The sequence below is a fragment of the Carya illinoinensis genome, chromosome 1 (genome assembly GCF_018687715.1).
Source record: "Carya illinoinensis cultivar Pawnee chromosome 1, C.illinoinensisPawnee_v1, whole genome shotgun sequence".
NCBI lineage: Eukaryota > Viridiplantae > Streptophyta > Magnoliopsida > Fagales > Juglandaceae > Carya > Carya illinoinensis.
Genome location: NC_056752.1, coordinates 43,291,353 through 43,308,375, shown reverse-complemented (window position 1 = coordinate 43,308,375; position 17,023 = coordinate 43,291,353). Strand labels below are relative to the sequence as shown.

The 17,023-nt window shown below is 36.5% G+C and overlaps 2 protein-coding genes across 5 annotated transcripts; one reads left to right on the top strand and one right to left on the bottom strand.

Annotated features, from left to right (window-relative positions):
* The first annotated feature begins 14 nt into the window (after window positions 1-14).
* On the top strand, window positions 15-3,113 carry LOC122276025 (protein GAMETE CELL DEFECTIVE 1, mitochondrial-like). Of its 3 annotated transcripts, none has more exons than XM_043085456.1 (4): window positions 15-196; window positions 800-1,520; window positions 2,180-2,369; window positions 2,574-3,113. In XM_043085456.1, exons 2-4 carry the CDS (start codon window positions 841-843, stop codon window positions 2,790-2,792), a joined length of 1,089 nt encoding a protein of 362 aa, XP_042941390.1. In that variant the 5' UTR covers window positions 15-196; window positions 800-840; the 3' UTR covers window positions 2,793-3,113. The 3 variants fall into 3 exon arrangements, with proteins under 3 accessions (XP_042941390.1, XP_042941383.1, XP_042941374.1); XM_043085449.1 differs by having other exon boundaries at window positions 16-196; window positions 795-1,520; XM_043085440.1 differs by having other exon boundaries at window positions 16-196; window positions 792-1,520.
* Window positions 3,114-4,610: 1,497 nt separating this feature from the next.
* On the bottom strand, window positions 4,611-15,344 carry LOC122276011 (ribosome biogenesis protein BMS1 homolog). Of its 2 annotated transcripts, none has more exons than XM_043085423.1 (18): window positions 15,031-15,344; window positions 14,776-14,922; window positions 14,574-14,664; window positions 14,351-14,469; window positions 13,612-13,802; window positions 13,289-13,499; window positions 12,378-12,615; window positions 11,149-11,618; window positions 10,201-10,303; window positions 9,661-9,860; window positions 9,208-9,560; window positions 8,873-8,969; window positions 8,573-8,791; window positions 7,646-7,885; window positions 6,886-7,095; window positions 6,281-6,550; window positions 5,980-6,186; window positions 4,611-5,243 (listed from the first exon to the last, which is right to left on the bottom strand). In XM_043085423.1, the coding sequence occupies exons 1-18, from the start codon at window positions 15,166-15,168 to the stop codon at window positions 5,082-5,084; spliced, it is 3,666 nt and encodes a 1,221-aa protein (XP_042941357.1). In that variant the 5' UTR covers window positions 15,169-15,344; the 3' UTR covers window positions 4,611-5,081. The 2 variants fall into 2 exon arrangements, with proteins under 2 accessions (XP_042941357.1, XP_042941364.1); XM_043085430.1 differs by having other exon boundaries at window positions 11,149-11,615.
* Window positions 15,345-17,023: the final 1,679 nt, after the last annotated feature.

Genomic DNA, 17,023 nt, shown 5'->3' with positions numbered 1-17,023 from the left:
ATTAATTTTTTGCTCCTCCTCCCCTTCCCTTCCCTTCCCTATTCGTCGACGCCTACACAGCGACAATACACAAACGGAGTCACAACCATAGCAGCTACCCTTCGATCGCTAGCCACCATCACCGTCGATACCCAACTCAAATTTTACCCGAAGGAAAAGTACCGGCGAGCTTATCTGAGCTAGCCCTCGTGGCAAGGTAATTTCATAGAAGTAGAGAATTAAAGTTTTTGATCTCCATTTGATGGAGTGGACTTGCGGCGGCGGCGCCTTTTTGGGGGGGGGGGGGGGGGGGGGATTGTAGGCGGAAACCCACTATTTAATTATTCATGGAGGTTTCTTTTTTGTTCTTGAGCTCTGATTTTTTAGTGTTAACGTGTTCAAAAACTTTTCGGAGCATTCGAAGCGGTTCATGCCATTTTGGGCGGGATTTGGGTTTGGATGAGGCCCAAACCTCAGGGAAAAGCCTTCAAGTTTTCGATTTTTTTGTTCATCTTGGGATGCATTTGATGGTTTTTATTTCAATGATATCATTTTCATTCGCTTACGTTTCTCAGCTAACGCATGGATACTTGGGCTGCTAAATCATAGTTATCAGTATACCACACACATAGATTTTCTTTATTGTGGGTGCGCGCGTATCTATTTGTATGATTATTTTTAATTTTTTATGTGTGTATATGGCTGTTGACGTGCTTGCATGTGTATCTGTTATCCTGGTTGTATTTTAGCCTCTCTATTTTGCTAAGTACAGGTATATTTTGGTTTCTGCCTTTTTTGTGGTTGCTTTTTAGTAGTGTAGACTGAAAACGATTCCAACTCCGTGGGGAAATTGCTTCAAGAATGCAAAATCTGCATCGTATTATATCCCGTTTTTCTTCCACTTCACTAGGCTCAAGCACGACTAAAAACAGAGTTTTGACAGAGAGAACCAACACTAAGTTGAGAAAAGATGCAATCAGCTTTAGGGGATTCTCTGCAAAATCTGGTGAAAATGATGGTAAAGATGAATGGGACAAGACTATGGAGGGATCATTTGATGGTATGGCATCGGGTGATTTGGGATGGGATTCTGTGTCATCTTGGTCAACTGGACTGACCAAGGAGCATTTTGACGGTGAGGCCCCACCTAGCAGAGGGGACTCCTCACATTCTTCAGTGATATCTGAATTGCAAGAGATTGATGATAAGTTGAGGGAACTGGACTCGGAGAATCGCAAAAGTAAGGCTTTTGTGGATGGATGGGGTGAGAGGATGCAGGAGACAAGTGTGTTGTTGAAACAAGTGAGAGAGCCTGGTGCAAGAGGGTCATATCTGAAGGACTCTGAGAAAGCTGAGATGTATCGCTTGCACAAGCAGAATCCTGAGGTTTACACTGTTGAGAGGCTGGCAAAGGATTTTAGGATTATGAGGCAAAGAGTGCATGCCATTCTTTGGTTAAAGGAGCTTGAGGAGGAAGAGGAGAAAAGGCTTGGGCATCCTTTGGACGATTCTGTGGAGCTCTTGCTCGATACTTGTCCCGAGTAAGTTATTAGTTCTAAACATTACTTGGTTTATCTTGAGTGGCATTTATGTTTGTTATTATGCATATCTGAATGGTATGAGAAATGGTACCCACTGATTACAGTTGTGCTTCTTCTGTGATTTACATTGATTATGTGCTTGTTTATAAGAAGCTTGGCTAGAAGAATTAGTTGCAATCACTGAGAGATATGAATCAAACTGCTTATTCTTGTAGAAGCAAACTGATGTGCTTATTTACCGTTTTAATTTTTAATTTTAAAATACGGACTGTTGATACTGTTGATTTGTGTTTTCTTGTTAATGGCCATATTTCGTGGAATCATGTCTAACCATCCCATTATTAACCTAGCTACATTAAAGCCCCATTTGAGCCCTCCGAAGTCCATGTTAGCTGCCTTGACCCATCATGAGCTATTCTAGTTGGTCATTAATCCGTTGGTTCTAATTTAGATACATACCTCTTTGCTGAAATGCAGGACTCTGAGAGAAAGCAACATCAAGTTTGAGAAATGTCTATTTACTTTCATTCAGTAGTTATAGGAATTTTCTTGATATGAGTGAATATACAAGCGTTGCTTCTAGTTTTTTTTTTTTTTTTTTTTTTCAATTCTAATATACAACTTGATTTTTTATAATTCTTTGTCCTTTCATCCTGCAGATTTTTTAATTCTCACGACAGGGAATTCCATGTGGCTTCCCTTTCTTACAAACCTGACTTCAAAGTTATGCCGGAGGGTTGGGATGGTACAACCAAAGATCTGGATGAAGTCCATTATGAGATTTCCCAGAAAGAGGATGAAATGCTTTATCAAGAATTTGTCCAGAGGATGAACTTCAACAAAAAGAAAGTAAGTTATTTCTGCTCACCCTGTTTGCTTTCCCATTCCTCCCCTCCCCCACTTTGTTTGGTCTCTGTGCAGTTGCCCCTCCCCCTCTTCTCAGTTTTTGTCTTTTACAATGTACTGCAGATCCCAATTTGGACAATACATGTCACATGTATTTCATTAATGCTGTTTGGAACCTTTCAAATGATGTCTTTTGCTCATGTACAGATGGCTGGAGAGGTAAAATGCCACAAGTACAGCCGGCGGCGCCCATCAGAGGGGTGGAATTTCACAGTAGAGAAACTGGGACCGCGAGGGAAGCGTGGAGGTGGTGGTGGCTGGAAGTTTGTCAGCTTGCCTGATGGTTCCAGCCGACCTCTCAATGAAATGGAGAAAATGTACGTGAAGCGAGAGACTCCCCGCCGCCGACGCAAGATACTCCCCTGATGATGGTCTCTGTTTTCAAATGGATATTAGAATGAAGGCTTTTTGTAGCTGAGTATCAGATGTTTGGGGTTCTAAGGTAGTGTGTTCTTAACCTTCTCCTAAACTTTTACTTCCCCCTCCCCACCCACATCCGAGCAACGGTCCTTTTTGTTTAGGAGTATGTATTTGTTACACTGGTAAATCCTGTTTGGAGCTAAACTTTGAACAAATTGGAAGTGCTGAGTGAGCAACGCTTCTTCCTTGCCTCTCATCTTGAGGAAACTTGAAATTCAAGTGAATGTTAATGCGGCTTTAAGCAAATAAGAGATTTTGTTGATTGTATGGTTTGGTGTTCTCTTGGCACCCCTAGAGCTTGGACTAACCCAGCAAAGTGATTGGAAGCAGATTTTGCTGAAGCTAGAGCGGTGAGACCGGGGGGGTGTTTCAGGTCAGGTGCCACGTATTGAGGCCGATATAGACCTTGGTCTGTTCTCTCAGAATTAAGTATCTCTCTTCTCAATTCAAACCATACAAATAAAAAAAATGGCATGCAATATGAATTAGGCTTATAGAAATATCAAATATGTATTTTTTTTTTAAAGGTTACGTGTGGGTGGGTGTGTGTGTGTGTGTCAAGCAAGGGATATTAAAACCATACAAGTAAAATGTATGTAATTCATGTTAAAGAAATATGTGAATATCTACTCTATAATAAGGATATACATTTTAAAAGAAAAATTCAAGACGAGAGGGGGAACGTGGGCCATATAATATAGTAGACATGAACACATCGCACTGGAAACAAAACAACATACAACATATACATGAGGAATGGCAGCAAAATCCTAAACAAGGGAACTAGAGATATTCATCCCTGAAAGAATGAAGCTGCAGTCACGGCGTCAAGCACGGACTCGGTACATTCGTTTTATTTTTAATCCATGTCAGCCATGGTTTTTCCAACCTCGCTAACTTTAGACTCATTTTTCATCTCAAAACCCCTCATATTTCAGACGAGACCCTCATGTGCAGAAGCAGTCTGTAATTCATGGTAATCCAAGCTGCCGTCCTCTTCGTTTTTTGTTGTCCTCACCATGTAGGTTACAGGCCCCGATTTGAGGCTCTTTTTCACGTTGGGTTACCATGCCTATCTATGGCATAAACTTAAAAGAACAAGCCCCGGCCGCAATGCTGCCATTGGTGTCGATGCATTATCAAGAAGAATATGGTATCAAGACATAAAACAGGGAGGCTGTGTGCTTGCATATGTGCGTTGATATATCCCTTATATCTTGTCTCTGATCGCAACCATAAATAATACTACCATCAACCTTCTTTGCAACATCCTTTACCAAAAACATCACCACCACCAGTAGATGAACACTACTCCTATACAGAGGACTTCATCTCTACCATATATTATATGTGGATATGTGAGCCTATTGGCAACAAAAATATTTCATCTCCCAAGAAAATCGTGTAAAAAATTATGAGGTCTCCAATTTCGAATTAATTTTTTGTAACGCGTGTTTTAAGATGGCATTTCTAACTAGTTCTAACTTTTCCCGTGGCATGCATTAACTCATCCTTTCAACTCTTTTTTGTTTCCGCAGATCATAGATGTCCCATACACGCCTGTCTATTAAGACGACAATTTGAGTCAGAATAAGTCCCAAAATAATTATATATATAAAAAAATACTATTTTGAAGAGTCAAGTTATATCATATGCTTCAACCATTCACGAGAATCACAAAAATACATGTGCTCTTTGAGCTTATGACTCTCACAAGAAACCAACACCTTAATGCACAGATAAAAGGAGGAAATTACAGAGTAATTTTGTAAAACTGCTCAATTTTTATAATAATGTTCAAAAAACTGTTCACAAGAAGTCCTAGCTAAAGTGCGTAGAACTCTCATACAACTCACCAGAGAAACTTGTGCCACGGACAAAACTGATTGATAGTGTTAGGAATTAATACTCTACAATGTTAACTTGGATGCTTGAAAACACACTATTAACATCACGAATACTTGAGAGAATGAAAGTGCAGCCGCAGGAGCTAAACCGCCGCAGCAATAGACAGTCCCGATCTGCTCGATATCATTGTATTTGGGCCGGCAAAATTGCTAATCAAGAGCATCACTTGTGAGGCACCAAGTTCCGTGTGTGACAGATGCCAAGGTTGGCTTAAGAAAAATTGTCACATCAGATACAACATGCTCTAGTCCTTTGGGACAACATAAACCTGGTTTGCCTGCACCCCAACACAACGTTTTATAAAACAATTCTACAATGAGAGCAGGCCTATGCATTTCTCCGAATTTTCTTCTTCTTCAGTTTATCTTGCTCCCGATATCTCTCCCGTCTTTCTTCTCTGTGACGCTTTTTTGACAACTGCTCCTCCTTGGTTCTCTCTACCTCGAGTTCTTTCTTCCTCTTGTCTTCCTTAAGCTTTCGCTTCTTCATCTGCAAAAGGGCCAAGTTATGAGGTGAGCAAGGAAAACTTTCAAATAGCAGCAGCATTCACTGTCACAAGAAAAACTATCAGGTTCTTAACAGTTGTCATTATTTCGTCAACAAACTTGTACACAAAAACATTTACCATTAAGGCGAATAAGTGGAAACATTCCTTAATAGTCTCTCTCTCTCTCTCCCCACCCCCAAGTTTTCAACAGAGAACAGCTAGAAAAACTCCCGTGTTCTCAAAGCACCTTAAATGATTTGTAAATAGTCTTCACCATTACAGCAAAGAGGAAGAAATATTGAAAGTAGGACCATATAATAGTGTAGAGAATTTGTCTGGATGAGACAAAAAGTACCACTTTTTTTTTTATTGGCAGAAAAAGTACCACTTTTAAATCATGAATCAATAAGCAGTTCAGTTAAATTATTACTTAACAAAAAAAAAATGCAGTTCAGTTCTTACAGTGAAAATGCTGAGAATCAACAAAGCAGTTTAATTTTGAAACCTAAAGTTTAAACTCCCTCTTCCCACCCCCAATCTTTACTTCTCTCTTTACTTATTCGCTAAATGGTAGTTCTGATTCCCCTAAAAACTGGATTTTCAATCAAAGACAAATTGGATTTCCAGCAGATTTAACCACCATCAAATACAATGTATTAGACCAGGTTTAACATATATATTTTTAATAAGTAGGTTAAAATGTCATAAAATACAGTAATTCAGTATAAAATTGCAAACCTTCTCATTTCTAATCAATTGAAGATGTTGAACAAGAGCATGAACTTTTCGCTCATGAGGCTCCATGACCACAGCTGGTCTTCTCTTTTCAAGAAGTGGTCGTTTCCGACTAGGAATATCCTTGGGCTTTGATGCAAACGGGAGAGCTGCCTGCAAGTTCTTGGGTATCACCAATGGGTTGAACTTCTTTGGCTTCCTTTCAATTGGCTGTTGATACAAAAGATGATTAATAATAGCAAAAAGAGCAATACCAAACAATGCCTTTGGTCCAGAATAATCACCACCTTATGTCAGAACTTACCTTGTAGAGTGAATCCTTGTTAAGAGGAGTGGGAAGATTGTATTCTCTCCTCAATTCAGCTACAGTTTTCATTCCTTGCCAGGTCTGCTCACGAGGTTGCAAGGCCGTTGACAATGGGTTGTAAAAGCAAGGAACTTCGACTTGAGTCCATGCACGCAAGAAAACAATGTCACTCATCTTGATCTTATCCTCAAAGGTACACCTTGCAATCCCTTCACTAGGCTGTCCTCCCTTCTTTTTTGGTTCATTACCCATCTCTTCTTTTGCAGCCTGCACATATTAAAGTCATAAAATCACTTTCGGGGTAAAGAAGAGACATGCTTATACTTTATTGTTTACACACATTTCCATGCATAGAGTCAACTAGGAGGGTTCCATCCATACGACAATGTGCAATCATTGCTGGCATAACATACTTCCCACTAGAAATTGAATAAAGCTTGGTAATGCTGAATTTGAAGTGTCTGATCTAAAACTAAAAGGCAAACACATAGTAACAAGCAGATGCAACCGACAAGATCAAAGGGGAAAAATCGTTTTTTTGTAGTAAGTAATCTAAGGAGACAAAGTCGGAATGAACAATACATATACAAGTTTCTCATTACCTTCTTAACCTGGCCCCGAATCCCACTGACGGTTCGAACAGCTGCACCTTCAAATCGAGCAACTTCAAGATCTGAAGTAAACATATCCTTGATAAGCGCTGTCTTCTTGAAGATCTTGCAGGGGTAACCAACCATCTTGATTTTCTTCACTATTCGAGCCGCATGATTGAACTCAAGCACAACTGCAGTAGCAGTAATCCTAAATGCAGCCTGACAAATCAAACAGAAGCCGCTTAGGGGCTAGGGAAAATATGAAAGTAAAAACCATAAAATGTTTCATGTGCTAACATAAGAGAAAGCCTCAGAACTGTAGTTTGGTGCATCTAAAAGAAACCCAGTGCCAATTAAAAAAAAGAAAAGAAAGAAACAATGATCTGAGTTGACAATTATGCAACACTTATGAGCCAGATTGTTGACAATTATCACAAAGTACAGAACGGCACCCAAATTGAAAAGTTCTAAGCTGCTGTTTGTGTGAAAAGTGCTTTTCAACTGATTTTTGTAGGCTCTAACAGTAAATTACTATTTAGTCACCAAAAACTTCCAATAACTTCCTAAAACTGGGTACTACAGCAAGCAACAGAACAAATGAGGAAACAAAATCCAACCAAAGCAAGAGAAATGGTACAAATCATAATGGACCAAAATCCTGGTCATTCTGACAAAGCACAAGAAAATACAGCTTTTAGTTTCACACAGGATAACCAGTAGAATGGGATTAGAGCAAAGTGCCCCCTCTAGAAGTAAAAAGAAAAAAGACCTGATTGTTGGATACATTCTGAACAGCAACGACACCAGTATTGGGAGGGGCAAGAGGGCCCCAGAATGTGGCAAGGCAATGCATGTGTTCATGAGTATACTTAAGCATGCGATGCCTTCCATTTTGATCCTCAGTGGCGTAAACAGGTATAGTTTGGTATCGTCTCCATCCAATTGAAACAATTATTGGATCTCTATTCTTCAGTAACTTCTTGTGCCATCTGTGCCGCTTCAACCTGGCCTGGAAGAAAAGAAAGAAAACATCTTATGACATCAAGATTTGCCAAGTAAGGGGTTTAAATAAGAAAGCTAATCATCAATGATACAGAATGAGTGAGCGTGTGATAAATGAAATTTTTTGCTAATGTTACAAAATTGTGCCAGGAGTTAAATATTTTTTTAAACTCACTAAGCACCAATACAAATCTAACTGGTATAAACAAACTGGATTTATTATAAAGAAATAAACCATGTAAGTAGTTGAGTAAGAGTTACAAGTATAATAACGAATAACCCTTCTTTTCTTTAGATTTTTTTATTATAATAATAATTATTTTATACTAAATTTGCCTCGCTGAGTCCTGATATGTGACATGTCAGCCTTGACAGGGAGGTAGACTCTTGTTGAATTCTTAATGACATTGGGAAGTTACAAGTAAATAACAATTCCATTATAATCGAATACTAATTCAACAAAACAATTCCCCCCCAGTCAGTAGAGCCATTCTGCTGACCAGCAAAATAAGTCTTGGAAAAAGCTCCAGTTTCAGCGGACATAATATGGTTGCATTCGTGAGTAACTAAGTGGTGGTATGCTCACTGGGTGGAAAGGAGTGACATAACAGCCCAGGAAATAGCAGAAGGAAAAAACAATACTATTCTTTTTGGCATTGGAGCGAGAAAAAATGAAGTCATTAGTGCATTCTACCTGCATGTAACCAACATTTTCCTCCCCAAGACCAACTCCTCCAACCAAAATTGGATGGCATGGATCGAAATATTCAACCATCTCAAAAGGAACATCATGAACCTCCAATCTCAGGTAAGTCCCTGTCCGAAAGCCCTCTATCTCTATTCTGGTGGGCTCATCCAGATCATTGAGTTCAGATATATTCATCTGTTTACGAATTTCAATCTCCTCCTTCAACTGCACAAAACAACCACGATTTACTTCTCAATAAGTTTTACGTGTAGCAAACTATGCCCACAAATAAGCCAAAAGATCTACCTTGTCAAAATAACTACTTTCATTAGCTTGACCATGATGAAACTTGGCTCTATCCTTTTTATCAACTTCTTCATCTGGTGATTCAGATCCGTCAAATGTGCATAATAATTAAGGTCACAGAGAAAAATCATAATGCTATTCTACATATAAGACTGCATTCATGACAAAACAGAAGTAAGATTGTTCACCTACATCAATGATAGTAAAAACACTATCTTCTGTGCCACATAAGGAATTTAAAAATGAAAAATAAAAAATAAAAATTATTATGACCCTTGGATTGGGATTTGGATTTGGGGGAAAATAGTATGAAATGTATCAAGTTAAAAGGATATTGTGCATCAAACTTTGCTCGAAGAGCCAGCTTCTTAAGCCTTCGCTCCTCAGCTGCTGAGTCATTTTCCTTTTGAATTGCACCATTGCCAATATCATTGGTCTGATGCCTATTGTTCTCAGCTTCTAAATCTTCAAAATCGCCATAGACAGCATCGTCATCATCTTCTTCTTCAGAATTGGACCCGGGGACCTTATTTCTACTTTTAGCTTTTTGCCAGTCACCAGTTACAAAACGGTCACGAATACTCTGAATAAGCTCTTCATCTTTCCAGTTTTTTAGATTTTCCAGATTTGTGAATTTGGAACAGTCCTCAGCATTGACATTTCCATCATCAAACCCTTCTCCCAGATTCTGCAATGAACAGACCATCAAGAAGGCATTTATATCTATTTTAAAGGGCAATGAGAAACATCTAAGATATTAGAAGTAAATGTGTGTATCAAGAAAAAACCTTTTTCCCTTCTCCTTTTGGCTTAAAGAAGTCGTCTCCATCACTTTCCTCATCGTCACTGCTATCCTGTGCTTCATTAAGAGTTGTAGTTGGTGTTGATGTAGCTTTCCCATATACAAGTTGCATAAGATTTGTATTTTGTCTCGAGACAGTCCTTTCCATCAAAGACTCTTTCCACTTTGAAATGTTTCCCATGTCATCTTGTTCAAGAACAGTTGAGAATACAAATTAGAAATAGAATTATGTTAACAAGGACATTAGTTTGATTTACCACCTTGCCCACATCAACAATGAAGCAATTAATCAAGAAAACTACTCAATAAAAGTCATTAACTTGAACTATATTCCACTACCATCTTAAATTGGTTTCGGCATCTCATCCCTCTATAAAGACAAGCACAGGACTTCCAAAAGGCCAAATAAGAACACTCAAAAAAGGAAACAAATTGAAAGAAAAAGAGGAGGATAGATGGAATTCGAAGAAGAAGAGGAAAAAGGCTACAAAACAGAACATATTGACAATCATGTAGAAAAATGTACCATCTATTTCATTATCCGCTCCATCTTCCTCTGAAAAATCTGAACCAGAGGGTGTCTGGTTATCTACACCATCATCACTGTTTTCATTCTCTTCTTCCGAATCCTATAATTAAGCAAGTGTAGAAAACATGAAGACGGTAAAAAGAATAGAAACTTTGTGATATTGTTAACAGTTTGTCATTGTCAACCACTATATTTCTCACATGCATCAATCGAGAAGAGGGGACCACACTAGTTTTTTGGGATAACTAAAGGGCAACCAAAATATTTCTCATAAGAGTTAATCAAGAAGAGAAAAAATGACATTATAGAAACATGGAAATGGATAACATCTATATATTATATATGCATCGATTAATTTCAAATAAAAATTCCATAAAAATATAAGTAGCAGTTTATCATATCAAGAAGAAATTGGGTTTAGAGTCTTTAAACAAAGACAATATAATTTCCATCATGACCCATGTACTCTAAATAAATTCAAGCACAATGCTGAAAAAGAGATCTCAACGAGGAATCAACATCACAAGGTCGAGATGAGTAAATACCATAACAGTTGGAAAGGTGTTGACATTATTAAGCATACTGTTTTTTTCCCAAACTTTTTTGAGAAGTGTTTGGTCTACACACATTTTTTACAAAGAAGTTTTCACGCTCACATAGCTTGATATAATACGCCAGATTTACTTTACTATAAAAAAAAGGTTTACAATCTGATAGATCACATTAAACCATGTCAGCGTGTAGACTTTCTTGTGAAAGATTTCTATGTAGACCAAATATTTTTCTACTTTTTTTCCTTAAATGGCAATGGTACACAGAATCCTAAACAGGTACCTATGCATGGTAACAGAATTCCAAAAGAAAATTCTTTAAATGTTTTTTTTACACACCCACTGTTCAGCTCTTGGTTCTGTTCAATGCATAATGACTAACAGCAATATCTACCTTCAAATCCTCGTGATCAGTGTCCTTTCCAAAGAGAGCTTTTCGCCTTAGCCTTCCACCATGGTACTCAACATGTTCCTGCAAGTGATCTTTAAGAGGAGATTGCTGCTCAAATGTGTCAACAGTCTCTTCTTCAGAAACACCACCTTTACTTTTTATCATTGCATCTTTTTGAATGGCTTCATCTTGATCTGAAGATTCCATACCATCCAATTCACCATCATCACTTTCTTCATCAGATTCGTCTGCTTCAATTTCATCCCCAGAATTGTCTCTCTCTGAAGGTTCAATTTTGCGAGCCTGCTCTACAGTTTCATGATCATCTTTTCCATCATTTTGAGCCTCTAACAGCATATTAGGCTTCCGGCCAAAAACGTTTATGAAGCTTTTTTCTAACTTTTCATCAACTGAGTATTTTGTGTTCTGAAGAGATTTCACCAAAACCTCACCCACATCTCGGTCCTTACCTGCTACATCAAGAACAAACACACTTGAGTATTGAAAATATTGGCTACAACAACAAGAAGAGTGAGAAATTTACATAGTGCCTAATACCCATTTTACTGTGGCACTATTATTTTTTATTGGCACCAGGTTTCCAGGAACAGCATCCTGACGAATCCCGAGGTGCACAGGCCCTCGGTAAGGAGTTTCCTGCAGGTGCACCTCAGGTAATTCAAGAGGAAAATCCCCCAAGCCGATGGCCCCTAAATATTTTTTGTAACCAGTGGGGTTCAAACCTTGGACCTTGGAGGAAGCATGCCACCAAGACCAAGCCTTTACCACTTGAGCCAACCCCTAGGGGTTATTTTACCCAGGCTATATAATTTTGTTTATCAGAACTAAAACATTTTTTTTTTGATAAATAAACAAATATATTGATCAATGGCAAAGCCAGAATTACAATACTAACGCCCTAACTAGGTAGGCACGTTAGAGATAAGAAAATCATGCATGGCCATGCCATTAAAATCCACAGCAATGGCCCAGTTACAAAGGGTTCTAAAAAATAATAGTTTAAGCTCCTCCACTAATAGTTCTGTTTATCAGAACTAAAACATACAAATGATGAAGGGGGGATTTCATAGAAAACATAGCAATGTTTGCTAATAACAAACAGGAGATAGATGGTCTCAAAAGCATAATGAAAAGGCAACACCAAATTGACATAAATTAAACTTAGCATTCACCCACAAAGCAAAAATGTAAGACTATAGAACAAATAAAACCTTTGTGTGTCACTCCGTTCTCATAATCAACATTAGAAAACTGAACGAAGTGGTCATTTATGTTTATATAGACAGCATCCTTGTCATAAAGAAGATCCCCAAGTCCAGACATAGGTGCATAAAACAATTTTTCTTTATCACGAAGCCCTTTCTTTTTTGCAGCTGATGGCAAAGGACAGGGATCAGCTAACCCTGTAATGCCAGCTAAACTGTAATCACCCACACCAGCAATATGCACCTGATTCACAAAACATGCATTAGATTATCCATGATAATTCAATTAGAATTGGCATTGACCGTATGTATCATTCATGTCGAAACATTCAGAATCGGAACATAGACCTACGGGTAAAGCTGCTTTTTTATTGAGCGGCAAGAAGCAAGGTTCAATGCACAATCATATTTCTCACAGCTTTTGTAATTTAAAACAAACATGAATTTTTCTTGATAAGCACAAATATGAAAAATAATAGAGTGAAACTATATTGAATACATAAGATGAGGAACAAAAAAACGCAATATAACAGTGCAATTCACATAACTTGGGCATCATATCATTACACAGATTCAGTTTTTTGTAAGAGCCCAAGGCTCCTACCTCTCTTTCCATATTATCAATTGCATGAAAAAAAACAAGATAAAAACCAGTCATGCCCACGATGTACTGGCCTACACTTCTGTAAGATGCATTAATATCTGCTCTAGGTAAAAAAAGAAAAAAAAAAAAAAAAAAGTCAACTGCAGTTATATAACATTCCAAGATGTTAACTAACATCTAGAACTCCAGAAGATCATTACAGAACCTTTCAACCAAAGGAACATAGTCCTCTTTCCTTTTTCACAAGGAAAAAAAAATCATTGCATATCTACTTAATGCAGATTTCAATTTTAGTTGCCCTTAGAAGGCATACCTTAGTCCCCTTCTTCATATTACAGCCTCGCAAATAACCATAAAGAGTGATGTTTCTATCACATTTTTTATTCATTCGCACTTGCTCAGGAGGAGTGACGTCTTCAAGTCGATCAACTAGAATATAAGGATGAGAAGCTCGCCAAGACAGAGGATGAAATTTCATTACAGAGATAAACCGTGCAAGATTGTGAATTTCACGCTTGGCATACCTGTTCAATTGAGATGGAAATCAAGTAAGAATGAACCTCACACGTGTAATGTATCTGTTAACAAAGCAGTGCTTCTATGATCCATAACAAAGGTTGCCAATAAGTCACTTACTTCCCATGAATTAAACCAGATAAATAAAATAATTTTGCTCCATCGTATATTTCGGTCCAGAAACGATGCTTGAGACGCTGCTTTGTTTTCTTCAGTTTCTTTGCATCCTTGAACTTGTCAAGGTGAGTAAGAACTCCCATAACCTTTGGAAACCCATGAACTTGCAATATATTCAGGAATTCAAACGTTTCCTGTAAGGAGAAAAAATAGAACTGAGCACCTGGTTCCTCGTCATTAAAAAAAAAAAAAACATAGAGGAGATTGAAATAAAATAAAAATGGCATGAGAAGCAAAATCTAAACGCTAAATGTTTTCATATTAAACCAATGGAAAATAGAAGCAGCCTAATATAAATCCTGCATAGCAAAAAAAAAAAAAGATAATTATCTAGATCTTTTTTATAAGTGATAATTATCTAGCAAATATAAACTTAACTGGGCGCATCATACCAATTTATTAGCACCAAAACCAGTCCAACCAAAGCAAACAAACTTAATTAACTTAACAACTCAATTGGGATAAAATGGGTGCAAACCTTTCAATAAACTAGAGTAAAATCATCAGAATTCAAAACCGAGAAGTTTCTTATAGACTATCATAAAAAAGGAATACAATTTTATGCTTTATCAATAGGCAGCTTAAACCTAGTATCTAATTGTGAAGCGAAATATAATCCTACATGGATTCAAGTGGGTGAGTCTTTAAACAAAGAAGCAAAAGTCATGAAAGTATATCTCACCATTTCGAAACCATAACTTCCATCTATAAGAAGCAAAGCAAGATCAGCAAACTTTGCTGCGTCAATCATGCCGTTTATATCGTTTGGGCACTCCACAAACTGTAGACGCCTTTGCTTACCTGAGAAAGTTGAATCAACCAGTCTATACCCATATGCTTGTTTTTCTTCTCTTTTTTCCTAAACGGATTAATTTAATAATTTAGGATAGGAGACATATATAAACCTGATACAATTGTGATTGGCCCTCGAACCTCAGACATGTTGTGTTTGGTATAATGCTTTACAAGAGACTTTATCAGGAGCGATTTCCCAACCTGCAATCACTCCAAAACTATCATCTTCCAAACCACCAAAAAAAAAAAACGACTCAGAATAGCACAAAATACCTATAAGTTTAACAAAAATGCAACAAGTTTATCAGATACCTGGGGTGGACCATGCACCACAACAACAAACGGTGCCGGTTCGCCATAAGACCGATCAATCAGCGGGACGTGAAGCCTTCTCTGTTCTTTCTCGACCGACCGCGACTGTAATCGCTTTGCCTTCACCGAAGAACTAAAAGCAAATGCCTATACATATCATACATTATATGTCCTCAAGTTTGATAAATTTACACGTTCTAAAGAAGCTAAATAACATAAATGCAGAACGATTAAGATAAATGAAGCTAATGGAACCTTAGGGTTCTGTTTCCTGTCGTTCTCGGAAATGTTTTTCTTCTTCTTCTTGTCGGATTTCGCCTTCTTCTTGGGACCCGCCTGGCGAGTTCGATGCGCCTTGTGCGACTGATCAATGCCAGTACTGTCTAAAGCCATGGTCTGTTCGAAAATAATACCCGCAAACCCAAGTTTGTCACAAGCCAAGCTCAAGGCTATGAATTGGGGGGACGGCGGGGCTTCTGTGAGGTGGAGGGTTCGAGGTGATGGGGTCACAGAGAGGACTACGGCTCAGGGACTTGTTCAGTTGTGTTAACGAATTCCTTTGATCAATAGCTGAACAAATGTTGTCGTGGGCCTAGGTTAAGTACTAAGAAGCCCGGTGTCGTGGGCTTATTTTACTCTTGTTGTTGAGTCGGCCCGTGGCCTTTACTGATTTACTGATTTAGTTGTACTGGCCCATATACTGTAATAGTCAGTATATGTAGTGGGTCAAAAGATTGTAACGACATACAAAAGCTAATCAAAATCTCTATTTTACTTTTTCACATTAAGTCTAATTAGTTACACAAAATTAAAAATTTTATCTCATTTTAATTTATCATTATAATTTTTTTTAAATTTTTATATAAAATATAATAAATAATTTAACTTTTTTAAATCTCAATACAAAATTAATATTAAAAAATTATATTATAATAATATTTTATTCGTTATTATTTAAAACATCACGTCTTATCTGTGTAACTAAACGAGACTCCAGTCTTCTTCTTTGATACTACTCAGTACAGTAATTTTAGATATTTTATAAATAGTAATAAAAAATAAAAAATATTAATAATAAAAATATTAAATAATAATTAATAGTAATAAACATAATAAAAAATATGTGAAAAGTAATGATAAAAGTAATGTAAAAAATACTCTAATATCCAAACTAACCCTTAGCCCCAGAGTTTGCACTCCCTCAAACTTATATAAAAATTTGACATACAGTTACTTTTATGTATTTTTTACATATTCTGTTAATACGATTGGGTACATCATTTTTTAATATAAAATAATTAATTTAACTAATCATATCAATAAAGTCCACAACGAGTATGCAAAATTAACTATACGTAGCAAAACTCAGAATTTACAAATGATGTTATCTTATTTCAAAAACATTTATCTCTCCATCAACATTCACCTGTGCTAAAAATAATTAAAAGAATCAGAAGGAAAAAAAAAAAAAAAAAACACAGAAACTTCTTCAAACTACTATATAAATACAATTGTCCTCAATTATTAATTTAGAAAATCACTTTCAAACTATCATAAATAAAAACCTGTCGTCAAAATTATCTCTAAGAATAATTAAAAAAAAGACAATAAAATCTGCCAAATTTGAATTTTGATCATTTTAAAAAAATATATATTAAAATGTATTTTATATTTCGTCTTGTAGAGATGAATAGGTAGAAAGTTATGTTAATTCTTAAGATTTTCTAGAGAAATTAGGCAAACTATGAGATAATCTTTCTTAAGAAATATAAAATTATTTAATATTTAAAAGATTTTGGGATTGAGGGTGCAAGTTTTTTGAACAAACTTATATATATAAACAAAAAAATAAAATTCAAGTATTTTCTTACATACTTAGCTTCACAAAAAAATTACATTTCAAAATAAAATTAGTACAACAAATTGCAAAAACATCGACCAAACACTCATTCTCAACGTATGGAAGAAATAATAATCAAAATGAAATATAAATTATCTTTGAGATTGGACTAATATTATGTATAGTCGTAACATATGGAAGTATCGTCTAATTATTTAAAAAATAATATTTATTATTATGAAAATTTTATTTAAAAATTAAATTTTTTATATAAATTTTATATCTATTTATATTTTTTTAAAATAATTATATAATACTTACTTTATAATTATAAATATTATTTCTCTTTAAATTATTAACGGCCAAAAAGATCGCCAATTATGTATCGTGGTGGAGGCGTTTTGCCGT